We start from the raw sequence: 19,340 nt of genomic DNA on the forward strand, positions 1-19,340 counted from the left end.
ATGCTATTTCATTCCTCTCAACCTTTACTCTTATGTTTGTTTCCTCTGTTAAAAATATCCAAATTTGCCTTGTAAATACTCCTTCACCTTTAAGACCCAAATCCAGCAGAGCCTTGGTTGCCAGACTTTCCCATAGTCTTTGCAGGATTCTCTCTCCACCTGCCTAAAGTGGCTCCTATGCTACAAATTGTCCTCCTCTAGTCTCTCAGCTCCAGGAAGCCCCATCACTACAGGGCACATGTACCACCCTGTCACTGTGCCTGCACAAAGAAGAGACTCAAAAATATCTGCTCAATGAGAAATGAATGAGCAAATTATAAATGAATGGTTACACTTCCCTTTTATCTACATTATCTATACCTTGTCTTATACCTCATACATTTCCTATGCCATCCAGTACTTGGTCAAGCCAAATAGCAAAAGCCTTCAAAAACTAAAAGACTTTAAGAAAAAGATGAAAAGGAAGGAGGCAGAAAACAAGTTAATGGGGGGAAAAAATGACAGGACAGATAAAGAAAGCCAGAAAGTGGCTATACTCCACAATCCCCAGATCTCACAACAGAATTTTAAAATCACTACAGAGCAATGGCTTTAGGTTACTGGGACATGATTGTTTCACTGGGAAAGACAGAGGCCATTGTTTTCAACTATAAAACCAAGAAATGACAACGTTTCTTCCATTTCTATTTTGTTATGGGATGATCATACATGCTGGTCTCAGAGTAAACCTGGGACACCCCAACCCCCATACTCTTTCATGGCAAAAATTTAATAAAGTATCTACAAAAAAGGAAAAGAGGATATAGTGGCAACAAAAAAGCACCCCTTTCAGCATGAGGACAAGCTTCCATTTTTATTCCACTGTCCTAATATTAGCCCCACTGTCTCCTAGACGGACAAAACAGTTCACTGGAAAATATACTAGAAACATATCTGAGAAATAAGATTTGTCATTTGATATTATCTCTTAAATTTTAAAATTATAAATCAATTTGACATTAAAATGTTTTTAAATGTTCATGATTTAATTGATATTTCAAGGATTTTAACATCAGAATACATGATTAATGTTAATTTTGTATTCTTAAGTGTCAGGAAGAGAAAAATCATTCCACAGCATTTTAAAAACTTCAAAACAGAGACAAAATATATCATTAAATTAAAAGCAATAAAATAGTATTTGGATAAAATGGATATGTAATGTATCTTTTATAATAAAAGCATTTTAATGTTAATTTAAATGTTGCTTACAAATCTTAGAGATGCTGCACTTTATACTGTTACAAGCATAATTCACACCACAGTATAAAATAAACTTTTTCTATCTATATATCTTTACCCAAAACAACTAGCTGAACCAAGTACTTACTTTATTTGGATACATCTGTAGATATGATGGGTGTAATTAATTGTTCAGCTAAAAATGCAATTCCATGGTGCTTTTAATGATTTAGGTATACACAGCTTTAGTTCTTAGAGCAGACTAAAAATAGTGATTTTAATTTATTCCTGCTGCCTACAATTACCCACAACCATGTATTTTTAAATATTTCCAGCCTATAAAAATTACTAATTTTTGCCACTTGTGTTTATCTGCATTTAGACTTTGATTTGGATAAATTAAGCTCTCAAGTGTTCCTTGCTTTATGAAACTCTGCATGTTGTACACTTCAACACAAATAAATGACTTGTACCATTAGAGGTTTAAATAATGTAATGTATTTCATGCTCAGCCTGAAGCTGGATTCCAATGAAGTTGCTAATGCACGTAATGATTAAGTGTAACTCAAATACTAACTGTGTTGTTGAAAACATGACAGGCAATAATTTGGTCTATTATATTCTGCCATTTAATTGCCTAGTACAGACATTCTCTGACACGTTATGAAGCAATGATTTACAATTATTCAAGCTGCAAAGGTCAGAAAGTGACATTATAATCATCTACACAGAGATCCCTTCTAATGCACAAAAACTAGGTAATGCCACACACACACAAAAAGAGTTTCACTGCATTAGTAACTTTCTATTTAAGGTTTCTTAAACCAACTAGGAATAAACAGTTCTTAAGCACATTAATACACAATTTTAAAATATCTGGAATCTTGTTATGAACCCAGAGGTGGCAGATTTAGAAAGTATCTTTGTTATCTCCTGATTAGATAAATCTCATTTATATTTAACTATTTAACTCCATACATGTGAAACAAGACTAGACACACAGAAGGCCATAAGTAAACAACATGATCTCTAAATCATGTACATTGAAGTCTATGCTTCTGAAGAAGGGCATACAGAATTTAGGTATCATTTCCTAGGTTTATGAAAACTATAGGTCATTACCAGTTTTTTTATAATTCTCGCACAATAACTAGTACTGAAAAATTTAAAAAACCTAGTTTGCTCAATAGTACACTGCTTATCTTACTGAAAAGATGATATAATCTTTACCCTTTTAGATACTTATTTCTATCAAAAATGTTCAATTTCCAGCCACTAATGTGAGTACAATAACTAACAACACATGAAGAAAAAACAGAAAAACATCAAAATCATTTAAAGAAATATTCCTAAGTAGGAGGAATGACACAAATAAAGAGGGGAGTTGAACAGTAGAATATGAAAGTAAGATTTTGTGCAAGTAACTTTTTAAAAGAAAATAAATTTGAGCAATAACAAAATAAAAGTGGCTACTAGGAGGAAATAGATATGTTACATTTATTATATACTAGAGAAAACAACCTAGAAAAAAGTACAAGTTAAACTAAATCAGTAGTAATAAAAAAATGACAAAAAGCAGAAATACAAAGAAAAAAGATAGTTACAAGGGGAAAAGAAAACAGTAATCCATCATTACTAGTTGCATAATTTAAGTACATCACTAAAAGAATATGCTGAATTTCAAGGCTGCCATCTCTAAGTGAGGATAACAAACAAACGTGAGCTAACCATTCTTACAAAGCTAGTGAAATCAATAAATTAGATTTATGTTAATCGAGACAGTCACTAAACCACAAAGCACTATACCAATGCTATTGAGTATAATACTATTACATATACCCAGAGAGAATTAAAATACACTTAAAAGAATTACCAAAACATGGCATCTAAACTGACTTTTTCAGATTATTGAAATGTTCAAGTTCTTGACTACTAAAAAAATAAAGGTAAGCTTCATGAATGTAATAAAAATACATCTGACTTTTTTGTAAACATAAAATTACTCACTTCTGCATAGAAATGGTTTCCATTATTTTTCTTCTCACTAATCCCTATTTCAGACTCACAGATTTTCATGTTAGCTATTCATCAAGTGCCTAATATAAATATATCTATATTCTATGAAATACCTCTCTTGATTATACTTACTATAAAAAAAAAAACCTATTAAGAAACTCTACTCAAAAATCCATTTCTCCTTAAAGCAAAAGTAAAATGACCCTTACATGCAGTTATCTATGACATGTACTTAAAACATGAAGCACAAAGCAGTGAAATTTTACCATGACCTGAGCAAGTAAACATTGCTGAGGTAAAAGTTGAATCTTGAATTCTGAATTCTAATTATACAACAGTAACTAGACTTTTAATACATTTAGTTTCTAATGCCAAATTAAGTTAACTTAAATCCATGATACACTATGACTGAGATGAAAGGAAAGAGATGGAGATCATCTTAAAATTGATAGCTTCAAAGAAAAATCAATGCAGCTCCAGACAACTTATATAAAAGTTACAAGGCAGCTTTTGTTAAGGGAGTCATTACTATAAAACCTTAAAACTGGAGTCCTCATGAAAAACACAACACATTAGTTGATGAGCATTAATAATCTCCTTATACAGTATAAAACTATATAAAGTCAATTACAAATAATCTGAAACACTATTACTGAGCTGTTTCAACAAAACATACAATTTGTTGTTTCCATCCATTTCACTATGACAAAATTATTTCCTTCAAGAAAACCAAAAGGTTTCTAAGAGAAAAAAAGAGTATACTATTTTAAGTAATAATTTCACTGTAAAAATGTGTTCTGCTCTAGTATTTTTAAATAGTATTCAATCAAGACTACTTCAGAAGTAACTACTTACAAGTCAAATAAGAAAGAGATCATCAATACAATTTTAAAAGACTGAGGATAAGATATTAACTACTTAGAGAAAAGAAAACATAGTATAGGACCTTCTGTTTGCGACAAAATTATTATAGAGTTAATGTCCCTGAAAGATCACTTCACCTTTTAAAGTATGATTTTGTAAAATGTAAAATTTATACCAATTAAAGCTAATGAAGAAATGCAGCATGAGCTGCTTATATTCAGGAACTAATGGGTCCACTGAGCATTTCTAAGATTATTTAGCCATCAATGATAATGAATTGACATTGTCAGCAATGTTAATGTACCAATGCTCTCTCATACCACTAGTCTGATAGCCAATCTCTACTTTTGTTTTGTGTTCCACTTTAATTTTTAAGTTACACACTGCCCTATCCCTATGAAATATATTAACTATAAAACCTATAATAATTTTCTTGACATTGTTTCCTTATTCCTGTTTCAACTACCCAGATCAATAAGGATTCTTCAATTTACTGCAATTCTTCAGAATGTTTAGCTTCCCTATGAAAGTATCTACTCTGTTAAAATCATTGCCATGTAAGTTGAAAATTAAATTTCATTTAAAGACAGAGTTATCATTTAATTATCACATGAAATTCAACAGCTACCATAATCTAAAAGATAACCTAGAATGCTTATTCTCTATATACATACACATACCCACACACACGCACATGCACACACCTCTCTGTAGCATTATGAAGCTCAATATATATATTTATTTATAATTCTCTATCTTGAAAAATCAAGTATATAAACTACGAGTGTAACACTTCATTTCTACATAATGAGCAATTAGCTAAACAGAGGGTGTATTGTTCAAATTATATAATTAAAGCCAATCAATTATGAATTGTTTCTAATAAAATAGTTGAGAAATTGTTCTCTGAAAGTTTCTTTTTCTCTTTCCAGGGTCTTAGTAACCCTAATTAAAAAAAAAAAAAAAAAAGAATTAGATTCCAAATAACAAGAATACATAAAATCACATTATTTATTTTGCAGAAATAGGAAAGAAACTGCTTCCTGCCACCTAATAGCAAATTTTCACTGGAGTCAGAGCCACCCTCTCTTCTATAACTCATATGGTAAAAACAATAAATGAGATATCTTTTAAATTTTCAAGTCCTATAGCAATGAAAATGAACCATTTGGCACTTGACCCCTGCAACTAAAACCAGTAGTAACAAAACTCATTCTCCCACTGATCTTTAGGGGGCTTTAGGGCAATGGTTCATCTTCATTTACTTTAGCTGCAAGTCACTGAACCATCAATTCTGCCAATGAATAAATCACTGATTATGCTTAATAAAACTGCTAGAAAGTTATTTATAAAAATTATCTTTAGGGTCAAAAAATGTAACTGCATCCTGGGATAAAATACTATCCAACAAGATAGTATTTACCATCTAAAAGATTTTTAGATGGTAGAATCTTAAGAACCTTCCACTAAAAAAAATAATAATAATATGAATATTGCATAATTTAAATGAACATGTGGTTCTCGGTGAATTAGCTGTAAGAACTCCAGGTCTCTTAGGTTTCACAAAAAGTGTTTTTTATACAATGAACTTATTAATTTCTCTAACATAGTAATATTAAAATATTTTTAATCAGAAGTAGAGTATTAATATCTACCTCTGAATGTCCTGTGATACACCATATATATCACAGTATTCTAAAGCCTTTTAAACATTCTGCTAAATTAATTAGTTTCACATTAAGGCATCTCAAGAGCTTTTTATTACATGTAACACATTTGAATGACAATTAAACACTGTGAATGATTCTTAAGGAAAAGAGCCATTAACTAAAAAAAGAAAACTAGTTTGAAATAAAGTTACATAAAAATATATTAGACACTGCTTTTTCAGTCATCCTCAAATAATCAGTAATCAGCCATCTGAAATTAAATCTTTTGTTGTTTTCCTTATAGAATATGTTCATGGATCAAAGGAATCATTAATGTGATTAAAATTAAAGTAATATAGCAAAAGAATAGAAATACATATACACTCCTAAAGCTATATTACGTATTTTTTATGTCTTTAAATGGAATTTATGGTTCTCTCTGGCAATGTGAATGAACATCCTATAATTTAGTCAATTTACAGATTACAGGTTCAAATTGACCTTGTAGCCCATAAAATTGCTCATCTTCAGTAAAGGATTAGAAGTGGGAGAAGAATGTCATAACTGTACTTAAGGAATTTACCATAACAATGGAAAGGAAGATACGCATGCATAATTTTAGCTACTTTTACTCATATCAGTTTTGAATTCTGAAACAATGGATATCTCACACTGGCTTCCTGGTTCACACAGTAGAGATGACTTCAATTTACTCACCCACAGACATGACATTTGTATTCCCTCATTCCAAGGTGCCTTTTCACATGGTTTCTGGCATCTCCAAGCTGAGCTGTTGCAAAATGGCATATCTTGCACTTGAATGGTTTTGATCCTGAGTAAATTTAACATAGAATATGATTTGGATTTGAATAATACCTTCCTGATAGTTTTTAAAAGAGGGCTAAATCTTAAATCATACCTTTAATCTAATTAAGAATTTCTGTCCCCAAAATGGAATACTTGCATTCAATTATGACCTGAATATACCTGATTCCATAATTATTATACCTAGAAAGCTTTAATGTTTTAATGAGTCTTAATTTTCAATAACATTTTTAAGATTTAAAGTCAAAAGTGATATAGCTGAGCAGCATTAAGTAGTTGAGACAAGCTAAATAATTTTAAATAACATTCTTACAAGGCACAAAAATATTTCTTAAAAGCATGCAATATTTAAAATGGAACATTTTAAAGCATAAACGCATATACAATAGTAAGTATCTTTAAAAGTATTATCACTAAGAACATTTCTTAGTGGCCATTTTCCTCACATTACCCCAGTTTTGAATATGTTCACAGTAATGCTGACATTTCAAATTTTTTGCCACTTAACTCAAATGATTCACTACATAGCTATTTTAATAACATTCAGTGTATGAATACACAGTGAATAAATTATTGTGGTTTCATAGTCATTTTATAGTATAAAATCTATTATGATTCAGCAAATCAGAAGTATTAACATTTTGGTTATTATCAATTTCATGAACAAATATTTCAACACAAAAAAGCATAATGACAGCAATAAAATATTTTTATAATTTCATAAATATGATCAAACTGCACTCAAAAATGATAAAACAATTTCAAATTCAAAATTAGTGATATATAAGATTATAAATGAAATAATAATAATCAGTACCCACAATAATGCAAAACAACTGCTTTAAAGTAAAAAAATACATATATATGCACAGAGATCATTTTCCAATTTTCTAATCATTACATCTTCAAATACATAAAACAAAATCAGAAAGTCACAGTTTATAATCAGTACAATATGTTTCCAGATTTTTCACTTCATGTTTAGTACCTATTTGGTGAAATAACCTCTTCTAATACAGTTACACAGAATATGAAATATGTGAACTTTAATAAATATAAAAAAGAGCTCAAATAAAAAATTACAATAAATTATATGTGATCAATGAACCTTTGTGCAGTGCCCTTGGAAAAAAATATCTTCCAAGAATACTTAGTTGAAACTGAAGCAATCAGTAAAAAATTTTAGTCTTAAATTTCAATTTAATTCCCAAAAGCTGACAAAAAAGTGAAGTGTTTAATTTTAATCTTCCAACAGAAATAAAAAAGTCAACAGCACTGAGCAGGGGCAGACAAGGTTGAATATTTCACAGCTCAATGACAATGAAGCCAGATCTCTTAATACTTCCAATTCTACAGTTAGATATAGATATAAAATATATTTAGCACCTGAATGGTTATATCTAGTAAGGTTTATATGCTTAAATGTCAAAAGCAGGTTGAGATTGCAGCTTACAGCAATCACATTCTATCAATCATATCAGAAGCTACAGTTCATTTAAATGATTCGGATAAAACTAAGCCTACAACTACTCTGAAATACTACATGGGAGACAGAATGCTATAAAGTTTGAAAAGATAAGAATGAGAAGAACTAATTTACCTATACTTTAAATTAAAATGTTTTAAACATATGCAGTAATTAGAAATGTATTAAGAATATTAAACTCAAAAAACAAAAGATAAAGTTCCCCCAATATCAATATGATAATTTGGGGCAATGGACACAAAATATCCCCTAGGTTTGAGTTTTGGCTTCACTCACACAACACCTGTACTGTGACTAGTTCCCACACAAGTGACAGAGGCCACATGGTACCAGCTGTGGGGTCTTGCGTGTTCACATTTGGCTGTCCCTACCTCCTTTGTGAGGAACTTAGCCCTGCAGGTCTCAGTGATGACTGCTAGAGTGGGTGGACAACACATCAGTGAGTTATTCTGTTAGCTGCTTCACCCAGAGTCACTGAGGCCTTGACTGCCTCATATTCAGAGCAGGCTGTGTTAACATCTCCTTTCTGTACCATAAAAATTTATATACTAGCTGAGGTAATAGCTCTCTGTATAAGAAAAAACATCTATCCCTTTTTGTTTCCCAACTTATAATATTTCGATTTTCAAAACTAGCCCACTCATAATGCTTATAAGGTAAAATTTGTAAAAGCATATATTTCTAAATTTCTCTTTCAGGTCTATTCGATTATTATAAACTTTCGATATTATCTTGAATAGTTCCATTCCTTGGAATAGCATTATACTCAAGAGACTTTTCGTTATTGCTTTAACTTTGCCTGTGAGGTTCTTCAAAGGTAAAACTAAAGAGACTCTAGTTTTCAGCGCATTACTACACTTTACCAGAATTCCAAAGATCTGAAAAACACATTCAGCACTCAGATCTACAAGACATTCCTCAGCTACTTTCCTAATTGTCATGCATAAACAGAGGTGATACTAACATTCACAAAAGAGAAAAAAAATTTTGGCTTAAAATTAAGCAATGAAGTAAGTAGTAAGGAAGTAATACATATAACACGTAATACTTCTCAACTATAGCCTTAATCCTATAACCCTCCCTAAATATGTTAACACTTCATTTGCTCATTCATTCATCTGCTCATTTATACATTCATTCAACAAATTATACTGAGAGCCAACTATATGTGGAGGACATGTGGAGAGGAAGTAGTGAAGGGAGTACAGCCCTGTGATCAAAGCCTACAAATGCACTCTTCAGTAAACTATTTGTTTTCTAAAGTGTCACATACTGAGTTACAAACACTACCACCCCTAGTTTTAGAGTTTTCAATGAAGCTCCCTCCTGTATTCCCATTTGTGAACATGTGTTAATGGCACAAGTGACCAGAGCACTCTGAACATAAACAGAATGGCTTTAGACAATGTCGCAGCATAACAACATGTTCTGTGTCACGTAAAATAAGAGCTTTTCATAGAATAATGCAGCAGAGAAAATGAGAAGCTTTGTCAGTCCTACCACTGAGAGAGAAGCCTTCTTGCTGGCCATGCTGACTGCATCTCATCAGCAAACATATGGGGAAACTTTAAGATGATTTCTTCCTATAATTCTTGATAACCAAAATTCATTTATTTCCTATAATATGCTTTTATCATGCTAAGGATGGGAAGAAAAGCTTATACAAAACATGTAACAAATCACTAAATAGGGAAATAGGGATTGGAAGAGTAAGACCTATTCCAGTTAACCATTAATAATAGTCCCTACAGTACTATTTCAAAAGTCATGTATCAGAAAAGCAATTCATTCTAAGATAACTCCAAGAAGAGAAAGAAAAAAAAAAACTGGATTCAAATATGGAGACCAACTTCCCCAAAAATCAACGTGTAAAATCGAAATGATGGACTGGCACTATATACTCAGGAAGAGTACTCTCTGTGGTGATTCAAAGCACAATAAAAATGTACTAGCTGATAAGAGAAGCACAAGATGTTAAAAAAAAAAGTGTGCTAACTTTTACTAAATGTTACAATCAATGATGTAAGTTATATAAGTAGGGTTACTTTGTCACATATTGATAGTTACCTCACTTTCACATCCACATTAACTTGATTTTAAATGCAATTAATACATATAGTCAAGGAAGACTAATGGACTACATTCCGCACTTAACCTGGTGGACATTTTCAAATGGCACAAGTGACCAGTGCAAACCTATTTTGCATTGTAAACGACTAAATAAATCTTAATGGATTAAGAATGATCAGCTATCAACACACAAGGGAAATTAAGTGCTGAAATGCCTACATTGATTATTTTAAATTATTAGCCTTACTCTGTTCTTGAATTTGTATGCTTTTAGTGAGCTTTAACACATTTACAAGACTTATTGACTATAATTACAAGAGAATTCAAGTAATGGACACATCAATTATAGGCAACATGTCTTGACCAGACAGTTGCATAAAGAATTCTAAAAAGAACTCCATTAGCATCTTCCTCTTAGTTTTATTCAGCTTTATCTGCCTTAAGAGGGCATATTAAGAAAATACGTATTTTCTGTGCATGTGAACAAGCCTAATTTCTAAAACCGTATCATTTTAAAAGGTGAACTGCAACAAGATACTGACAGAAGCATTAATTATGCAAACAAATTAAGTATTTAAACTTATTCCAAAATACAGATCTATCACATATGAATAGTTGAAATCACGAGTACAATGTTTATTTTTACCTAGATTAATCTTATATAGATTGTTCTGCTACTTTCTTCAATGGAAAACTTTTATCTATCTTTAATCACTCTATACTAGTAATAATGCTCCATACTTTTTTATCTTTCTCCTTGTAACCATGCACTAAGTTTCAAAAACTGCTTGAATTTAAAGTATAGCTTTAACAATAAGCCATTATTTAAAAGTACAGTAAAATAAACCTTACAGTTTTAATGAAAATATGTTCATTGAAATGTGAATTTATTATTCAAATCCACTCATAAATTCAACCATGGAGACAGAACTTGTCTAAGCAGAGCACAATGATTTAGAAAAGCTGTCTATTTAAAATAAAGAATGTATGGCAGGTTTATAGAAACAGTGCCTTGAATTTTTACATAAATTTAGAACAGTAGCTTATGTATTTTCCTCCAAAATTTTTTTAATTTCTCCCTAAAATTAAACATTAACATAGAACACTAAATGTGACATAGTATAGAAACTAAATCAAGTGTTATCTCTATAAAAACCAAATCCCCAGTACATATTAACTGAAAAATGCTGACTAAGTTTGATCCATGAAGGTAGAATCTTGTTGCCTAATTACACAGTTGAATACAAAGTATATGACAATGAATACTTTTAAATTCCTAAAATTGTAAAAAATTCTTTATTAAAAGACACAAACTATTTAATATGCCCTCTGAAATCACAAAGTATTCCCAAAGGTATACTGCACAAAACCAAGAAATTAGAACTTAATACCAAAAAGCTGTGAAAGACAAGAGTTTAGCAGAGGCATCAGAGGAGGACTGAGCCTTTTTGACAAAATTTAAAAACACTTGTCAACTAACCTGCCTTGGGAATCACTAAGGCTTAATTACCTCTAAAAATGTTAAGTGTCAACAGTTAGTTATTACAGATGCCCAGGACACCATACTTCAGTGAAATGTGAATTAGATGGATGCCCAACAAGCAATTAGAGGTGGGGTTCCAGACTAAATGGGAACAAATGTCCAAACTTTCTTATTACTTGCACTTTATAGGTAAACAGGCTTCCTACAAAGTTTACATACCTGTATGCGTGCGAATGTGAGCCAGAAAGGCCATTGAATTGCTACTTCGACACATCTTCCCACAGTACTTGCAAACATTTCCTTGGTTTTCCTCTCTCTCGCGGTTGATTTGCTCAGTGTCTTCCACTATATACTTATTCACCTCTCGCAACAATTCCTCATGCTGTCCTTTAATGTGTAGAAATAAATTTTGTTCAGAATCAAAGGGCTCTGTACACTTGACACATTTAAAGGTAGCCCCTCCTTCTGGAAGCTCTTCCACACTGGCCTGTTCATTTCTCATATGACCAGCACTAGCCAAATGCTGGTGAAGGTTGCTTTCTGTATAGAATGATTTCCCACAGAGTAAACAATGAAAGTGTTTCTCTTTTGTAGGATGTTTCATGGCTATGTGGACATTCAATCCACTCAGTCCATCTGCTAAGAAGCCACAATCATCACAACGGATTCGTGTGGACTCACTAAAGGAACTACCTTCAACTTTCTTCTTTTTCAAGCCTTGAGCACAGTCTTTAAAGGGCAACTCACTAATTCTCACTCCCATTGACAGCAGACCCTCTTCTGGTTGGTCTATCAATTCACCATCTTCAGCATTCTTTATTCTAATTATAGAAGAATCAAACTGGCCAAAACTGTACGTGGCTTGCCCTTTATCATCAATACTGATTATAGTTTCGTAAACATCATTACGTTCAACTCCGCTATCAGAAGCTGGGCCATCTTCTTCTAAAATAATTTCAGTTTCATGTTGTGAATTCATCAGAATTTCCTTATTCTCCAGGACAGGATCTGCTTGCATATCTTTCAAATCTTCTGAACTGTGTGCACATCCAACTTTGTTCTGATTACTGCCACCTAGATTTACCTGCTCTTTTGGTGTTCTCATCACCATAGAGGTAGTACCTTCGGCTGACTGCCCCCCAGTGAGGACTCTAGGACACAAGTGTTTGTCGAGAACTTCACCTCTGCTACTTTTTGCACTTCCTTCATTGCTTTCACAATGTGTACTTGAAGCAGTTATGTCATTCAACATATCATGGTTTTTCTTTCCAGTCTCACAATTCAAATCTAAGCTTCCTGAATTTTTATTTTGAAATCCACTTGAGGAGCCAGAACTAGAGGAAATATTAAGGGATACCCTCTCAGGTTTAATACCTTTCTCCTTGGCAAGGGACTGTTGGAAAGTCTCACAAAAGGAACGGTCATCATTGAGATTAGATTCTTCTTCAGTTTCAATTTCTACAGAGTCAGGAGGACAGAGTACTTTAGACATATCTAAATTAGTATTCTCATCTAAAAGAGAACAACTGGCAGCATTTCTAGATTTCAGATTATCAGATGTTTGGTCTGAAATTATCTGAAATTCTTCAGTGTTCTGTGACTGCTCCTCTTCAGTTATGACAATGTCTTTGGACACTTCTGTAGAACCTGCTTCTACATTAGAAGAGTTCAGATAAGACTGCCTTTTCATTTTGTGCTTCTCTGTTGCTGCATGCCTTGTCATCTCTCGACGAGTCACTGCATAGTAATCACAGGCCATGCAATAAAACTCAAATTCTTTTGTATGCTTCCGTTTCACATGCAGCTCTAGAGAAGCAGAAGAGTGAGTATTAAACTCACAGTGCAGACATTTATTATCACTTGTACCTGTAATATCTCTCTGGGAACATGCATCACCCTGTTGGAGGTCCTCTGCCTCTAGAGATATTTGTTCCTTTTTATTAGTAAGATGCCTAGTAACTTCTCCATCTACAGAATGAAATACATTTTCAACTTCAATTGGATTTCCATGATCATTTACTGGCTTTTCTGAAACAGAGGTCTCTGACTCCACTGACTTGTTAGCACGTTCATCTGAAATATTCAATGCTGATTGGGTATTCTTTTTACAGGCTTCAAGATTTCCCCCTTCAGGACCAACAATGATATCTGAACTTTGTTTCCCATTTGCTTCTATTTCCACTCGTCCTTTATGTTTCTTGGTGGCACAATGACGCTCCATATCTCCCTTAGTTACAGTATAATATTTACATACTTTGCATAAATAGCTATACTGGTGACTGTGTTTACGTCTAATATGAACAGTCAAATTTGTAATACTGGAGGCCAAAAGACCACAATGTGAACAGGTCCTTGAGACATTGCCTTTGGGTCTCCCTCTCTTTGGAGTAGTGGTCAATGCTAATTCAGCATCTTTAGTAATGACTCCAGACTGTGACAGTTCCTTAGGAGCTGGTATGCTCTTCTCAAGATAGGTATGTTCTTCTAATTGCACACCTATGTGGCCTTCACTCCTTCCATTACCAGAAATGTTAAACTCTTCTTTTTTATCATTTGCACCAATACATACCCTTTCAATACATTCTTCAAAGCTTAAGCCAATATTATTTTTCTTGGCATTCTCAAGATGCTTGCTTCTTTTAATGTGTTTCTCCATTCCTTCTTTGCTCAATGAATAAAGATTGCATGCTTTACAAAGAAAATGATAGTCCTGACCATGCCGAAGCTTTATGTGTCTTGTGAGAACAGTGGAAGATCTAGTTTTATAAAAACACTTCTTACATTGAAACTGAGGCTTACTTGAGTGCCTTACCTCATTTCCATGGCTTACCCTGGACTTAACAGGTTCTTCTTGAGCTGCTTTCCCTGATTCATTCATAGACTTTTTTGTGTTTTCTAATTCCAAAGTACTTAAAGGTAAGGTCTGTAAAACCAAGTCATTGTTCAACGATGGAGAAGTCTTTGGTTGAACCAATAAACTAATATGTTTCTCAGTTGCACTGTGCTCTTCCATGTCTTTCTCAGACAAAAACAGATTACAAGAGTGGCAAAAAAAACCCATCCCATGCTTTACCTTCATGTGGTCTCTAAGATTTATCTCATTCAGAGAAATAAAGGAACAACATTGACAACTTAGGACAGAATCAGTTTGTTGATGCTGGTTATTGTGCAAATGTTCCTCTAAATCCCTCCTTGAAGTACCAGAAAAGTCACAAGTCTGGCAGTAAAATTTCATCTCTTTTGAATGGAACCTTTTCACATGGATTTCCAAATCTGTCCTATTTGTAGCTATCTGACCACACTCTGTACACGTATACACCATCTGGTGGTCAAGAGCTGGCTTCACTGTCGGGGAGTTCAGCTGCACAGAACTTGGAAGATGGGAGTTTATCTTGTTCTGTATCATTTTCTGGGTGTCTGAGGCAGTCACGCACAGACTCTGGACATCACTGTTCAATTCTTGGTGTTTCGACATTGGTTCTGCATCACTTGTTTTCATGGGCGTTCTAAAATGTTTCATATACATCCTCTGAGTTTCATTTGTGCCTCTTTTATTAATTCCAGAAAGATTAAACCTTTTCTTTGCCTGGCCCTTCAAGATAAAAGTGCCACTTCGTCGCCGAAAGCTATTACCCAACACTAGAATGTTTCTCTCAGGCCTTGGCCTGGAGGTGATACTGATACTATGTACAGTCTGTAGGATATTTTTGGTAGATTCTGATTTATCTAAAAGATCCTCTGAGATTACATCTCCTAGCTTTTTACTCTGGTCTTCAAGATTTCTAGCTGTACCAAGAGAGGTATCATTTTCTTCAACAATCTCTGCTTTTTCTGATAAAGTATTATTAGATGGCACCACTTCAACAAGGAGCTCACTGCTGCTACTGCTATGCTGAGAAATGCTTCCTCCACAATCTTTAAATTTGCTCCCAGGGTTGTGTAATCCTTTTGGATTCCCATTCTTTGTTCTTGGTTTTGCTTGAATATTCTTTGTTCCCATGGTACATGTTTTTTTAGGAAAAGGTTGTTTTGTTAAGATCTGTACAAACCCTCCACGAGCAGCAAGATTCTGTCGCCGGAGATGTGTTTTACCAAGATAATGTGCATTCAACAGGTTTTCTTCCCCACACTGGAAGCCACAAAGATCACAAGAAAAGACTTTCTGTGCCCCATGTGTGTGTTTGCTATGGATATGGAGAGCTGTGCTGCTCTCTGCTTTGTGGCTACAGTGACAGCAGGCATGTTTTTTAGCCTGCTGCCCAAGACATTCAGCATGTTTTTCCAAATCAGAGTGAGAAGAAAACAAATGACCACATATGCTACACTTGAAAACTGTATCTACATTTCCAATGGTGCAACTAACACTCATTTCTTTCAGGGGGAAAGGAGATTCTCTTTCTTTGACCATTTCCTGAGCAAACTTGCTTTCAGTGTCTGTGTTCAGAGAAACAGCATCAACAGTTTTAAAATCACAAGAGGATGAAAAGGCATTTGGAAGATCTGTGTCTCTGTCTGAGCAGTCCTTCAGGAAGGTCTCCTTTCCTGCTTCATCTAACAAAACACCTGCTTCAGAAGCCGAGCTTATTGTAGTGTTGAATCCACAGGTGCTCTCCTCCCCAGATTTAAGGGGCTCTGCCTCCTCTACTCTCATTCGTTTGGAAGCATGTTTATTTCTGTCTTCCTCCACAGCAATCCTGCCCAAGCTGGATGACTCTGAAAAACCTCGTTTTCTTGTGAAATTCTCAGAGGAATGTGCTATCCCATCAAACACAGGCCCACAACTGTCATTATTAGATGAAATACTTCTCAAGTCTTTTGGTTCCTTGTTTATATTTTCATCCTCATCATTGTCAGGTTTATTATCAGAATCCATCATTAATAAAGTGCTGATGATTTTTCTTGCATCAAAGGAGGCTTAACTGGCACTCAAAACCTGTGAAGTAAATGAACATGATATTTAGCCATTGAATGTAAAGAAAATGCACACAAGTCAGTCTGAAACTGGATGAAAAAAAATACCACGAAATTGGCCTCATGCAATTTCCTTTATATATTTAGAATGTGATTACATGTAAAAAGTTCTTTATGAAAAGCATGCAATCTAATTTGTAGAACACCACACTACACCACCAATGACTCAAAGCAATGCTATGGTACCTCTGAGAGAAAAAAGGGATACTTTCAGACAGCCCACAAAAACACAAAAATCAAACAACAAAAGAAGAACCCATGTTTTAATTCTCTAGACCAGATTTCAGTTGATTACTTTTTTTTAGTTTAACAGAGAATCTCTCCTTTCAAATTACATTTCAGTGAGGGGCCGGGGATTTAGCTCAGTGGTTTCATCACCTGCTGTGCAAGCGCAAGGACCCGAGTTCGATCTCCGGTACCGAAAAAAAAAAAAACTTTAAAAAAAGGGCTGGGGATTTAGCTCAGTGGTTCCAGCGCCTGCCTCGCAAGCACAAGGTCCCGAGTTCAATCCCCAGTACCAAAAAAAAAAAAAAAAAATTACATTTCAGTGAACGCCCACTCTGTAAAACGGACAAGAATAAAACTGCTAAGACAGAGGCGAAGTCTAGAAATTAGACCTTTCCTTTCTCCACCTCCCAACAGAAACCCAAGTCCTGGTGTAAATGCACTGTGTCCGTCCCTTCCCCTAAAGCACTATGCTTTTTCTAAATAGATACAAATTAACAGGATGTACTATATATTCCCATCATATATCACCATTCATTCTCAAGTTCTTTTGCCAATGAAAAGTCACTGCTATTCCAGGTGTGAATTATTAACCTCCTTTTCTCACACTAATTGTGTGTTGTCAGATAGATAGTAACAAAGGGAAATGCCAGTGGTACAGGAGAATTAAAGAGAGAAAACTCTGTATTAAATGAAATGCCCTAAAATCATTATCATTTATTTTTTTCATGTTATATAATTAAATTAAAACCTATCATTCTCCATTTGCTTTACACTACGATTGAAATTTTCAGCCAAATGCCATTTAACTTTAATAAAGTCATCAATGTATTAAGCTTCAAGCTAACGATACTTATTTTAACTATTCTAATTATTTTTTCATAATGCTGATAAATAAAATGAAGCCTGTTATTTTGATTGTGCTAAGAGTAAGAAAGAAAAAGCAATGCATTAGATGCAGCATCAAAAGCATAAACAACAGAAGAAAAAACAGGTAAATCCGATTTCATGAAAATTAAAAACTTCAAAGGACACTGGTTCAGTGCCACTGAAAGTGAAAAAAAGAACCCACAGAACGGGGGAAAACCTGCACATCACATTTGCATCTAGAATACATAAAGAACTCTTGTAACTTAATAAAACATAAACATTTTGAAATAAGCAAAGAATCTCAATGTTCATTTGTCCAAGAAAAATACACAAAATAAGCACATGAAAAAAATACCCTAAATCATTAGTCATTAGAAAAAGGCAAATCAAAACCATAAGGTGATAAAGCGTCCAATTCTGGAGGATGGCTATAATCAAAAAGTCAGATAATGAGTGTTGATAAGGATATATAGAAGCCAGAACTCTCATCCTTTTCCTAATGAAATGTAAAATGGTGCAGTCATTTTGAAATACAGTCTGTCAATTCATCAAACCATTAAATATGGAACTACAATATGATCCACCAATTCCACTCCTAAGTTATATGCCCACATAAAACTTGTATACATATTTTATAGTAGTATCATTCATATTAGCCAAAAGGTAGAAAGAACCCAAATGTCCATCAAAAGATAATAGATAAATAAATGTGGTAGATCTATACAGTGGAATATTATTTGGCCATAAAAAGGAATTTAATACTAATATAGGCCACAATAAAGACAGAACCTTGGAAACACTATACAAAGTGAAAGATCACATATTGCATGATTCCTATTATATGAAATGTCAAAAAACTGGAAATCTATAGACAGGAAGATCCATATTCCTTAGAGCTGGAGGCAGAGGAAAGGAGAAGAGGGGTGACAGCCAAAGGGTACCAGATCTTTGAGGTGATTAAAATGTGTTAAAATTTACTGTGGTGATGGTTGCACATACATATGAATATTATAATAAAAAATTTAAGATATGTAAGTTGTTATGCATCATCTATACATCTGTAGAGTGAAAAAGAAATGTACAAAGTTGTATTACAATTATAAAAAGTACAATCAAGGTACAGCAGCACACACCTGTAATCCTAAGGACTCTGGGAGCCTGAGGCAGGAGGATCCCAAGTTTAAGCCCAAGTCTGGGCATCTTAGTGACTTAACAAGGTCCTGTCTCTAAATGAAAAAATTAAAAAGGATGTAGCTCAAAGACCCTAGATTTAATCTCCAGTAACACACACACACACACACACACACACACACAGACACACACACACACACACTGTTCAATATTAGATACAGTTACGGCTTGCGTCTAGTCTCCTCATAGGAGGACTTTTTCAGAGGTGGCCGGATCTAGAGCATGTGATGCTGGCATTAAGGTTGTGTGATTACTAAATTAGTCCACTGATTAGTTTGGCATAGTTCTGGGTAGGATTAAGGATGCCCCACCCAAGGTGTGAGTGCTACCCACTCTAAAGGGCAGAGAGCCTGGATAAGATACGAGAGGGTCACTGCTTGTCACTTGTCCTTGCTCGACACTTGTTGCTTGTCACTTGCTGCTTCTGCTGCTGCTGCTTGTCTTCTGCTGCCTCCTGCCTGATCCGTTG

The 19,340-nt window shown here is 34.0% G+C and overlaps 1 protein-coding gene across 4 annotated transcripts in view; it reads right to left on the minus strand.

Annotated features, from left to right (window-relative positions):
* The window catches only part of Znf407 (zinc finger protein 407), a 517,696-nt gene that overhangs the window by 468,506 nt on the left and 29,850 nt on the right, over nucleotides 1–19,340 (minus strand). For all 4 annotated transcript variants that reach the window (XM_087188891.1, XM_021242148.2, XM_004861950.3 and 1 more), the window contains exons 2-3: nucleotides 11,834–16,547; nucleotides 6,468–6,582 (exon numbers count right to left, since the gene is read on the minus strand). In XM_087188891.1, the coding sequence (XP_087045017.1) occupies nucleotides 6,468–6,582; nucleotides 11,834–16,490 (4,772 nt within the window). In that variant the 5' untranslated portion in view covers nucleotides 16,491–16,547. The remainder of the gene's footprint in view (nucleotides 1–6,467; nucleotides 6,583–11,833; nucleotides 16,548–19,340) is intronic.

The sequence above is a fragment of the Heterocephalus glaber genome, unplaced genomic scaffold (assembly GCF_053883595.1).
Source record: "Heterocephalus glaber isolate CG9 unplaced genomic scaffold, H.glaber_assembly_v1.0 deba00000331, whole genome shotgun sequence".
Classification (NCBI taxonomy): Eukaryota; Metazoa; Chordata; class Mammalia; order Rodentia; family Bathyergidae; genus Heterocephalus; species Heterocephalus glaber.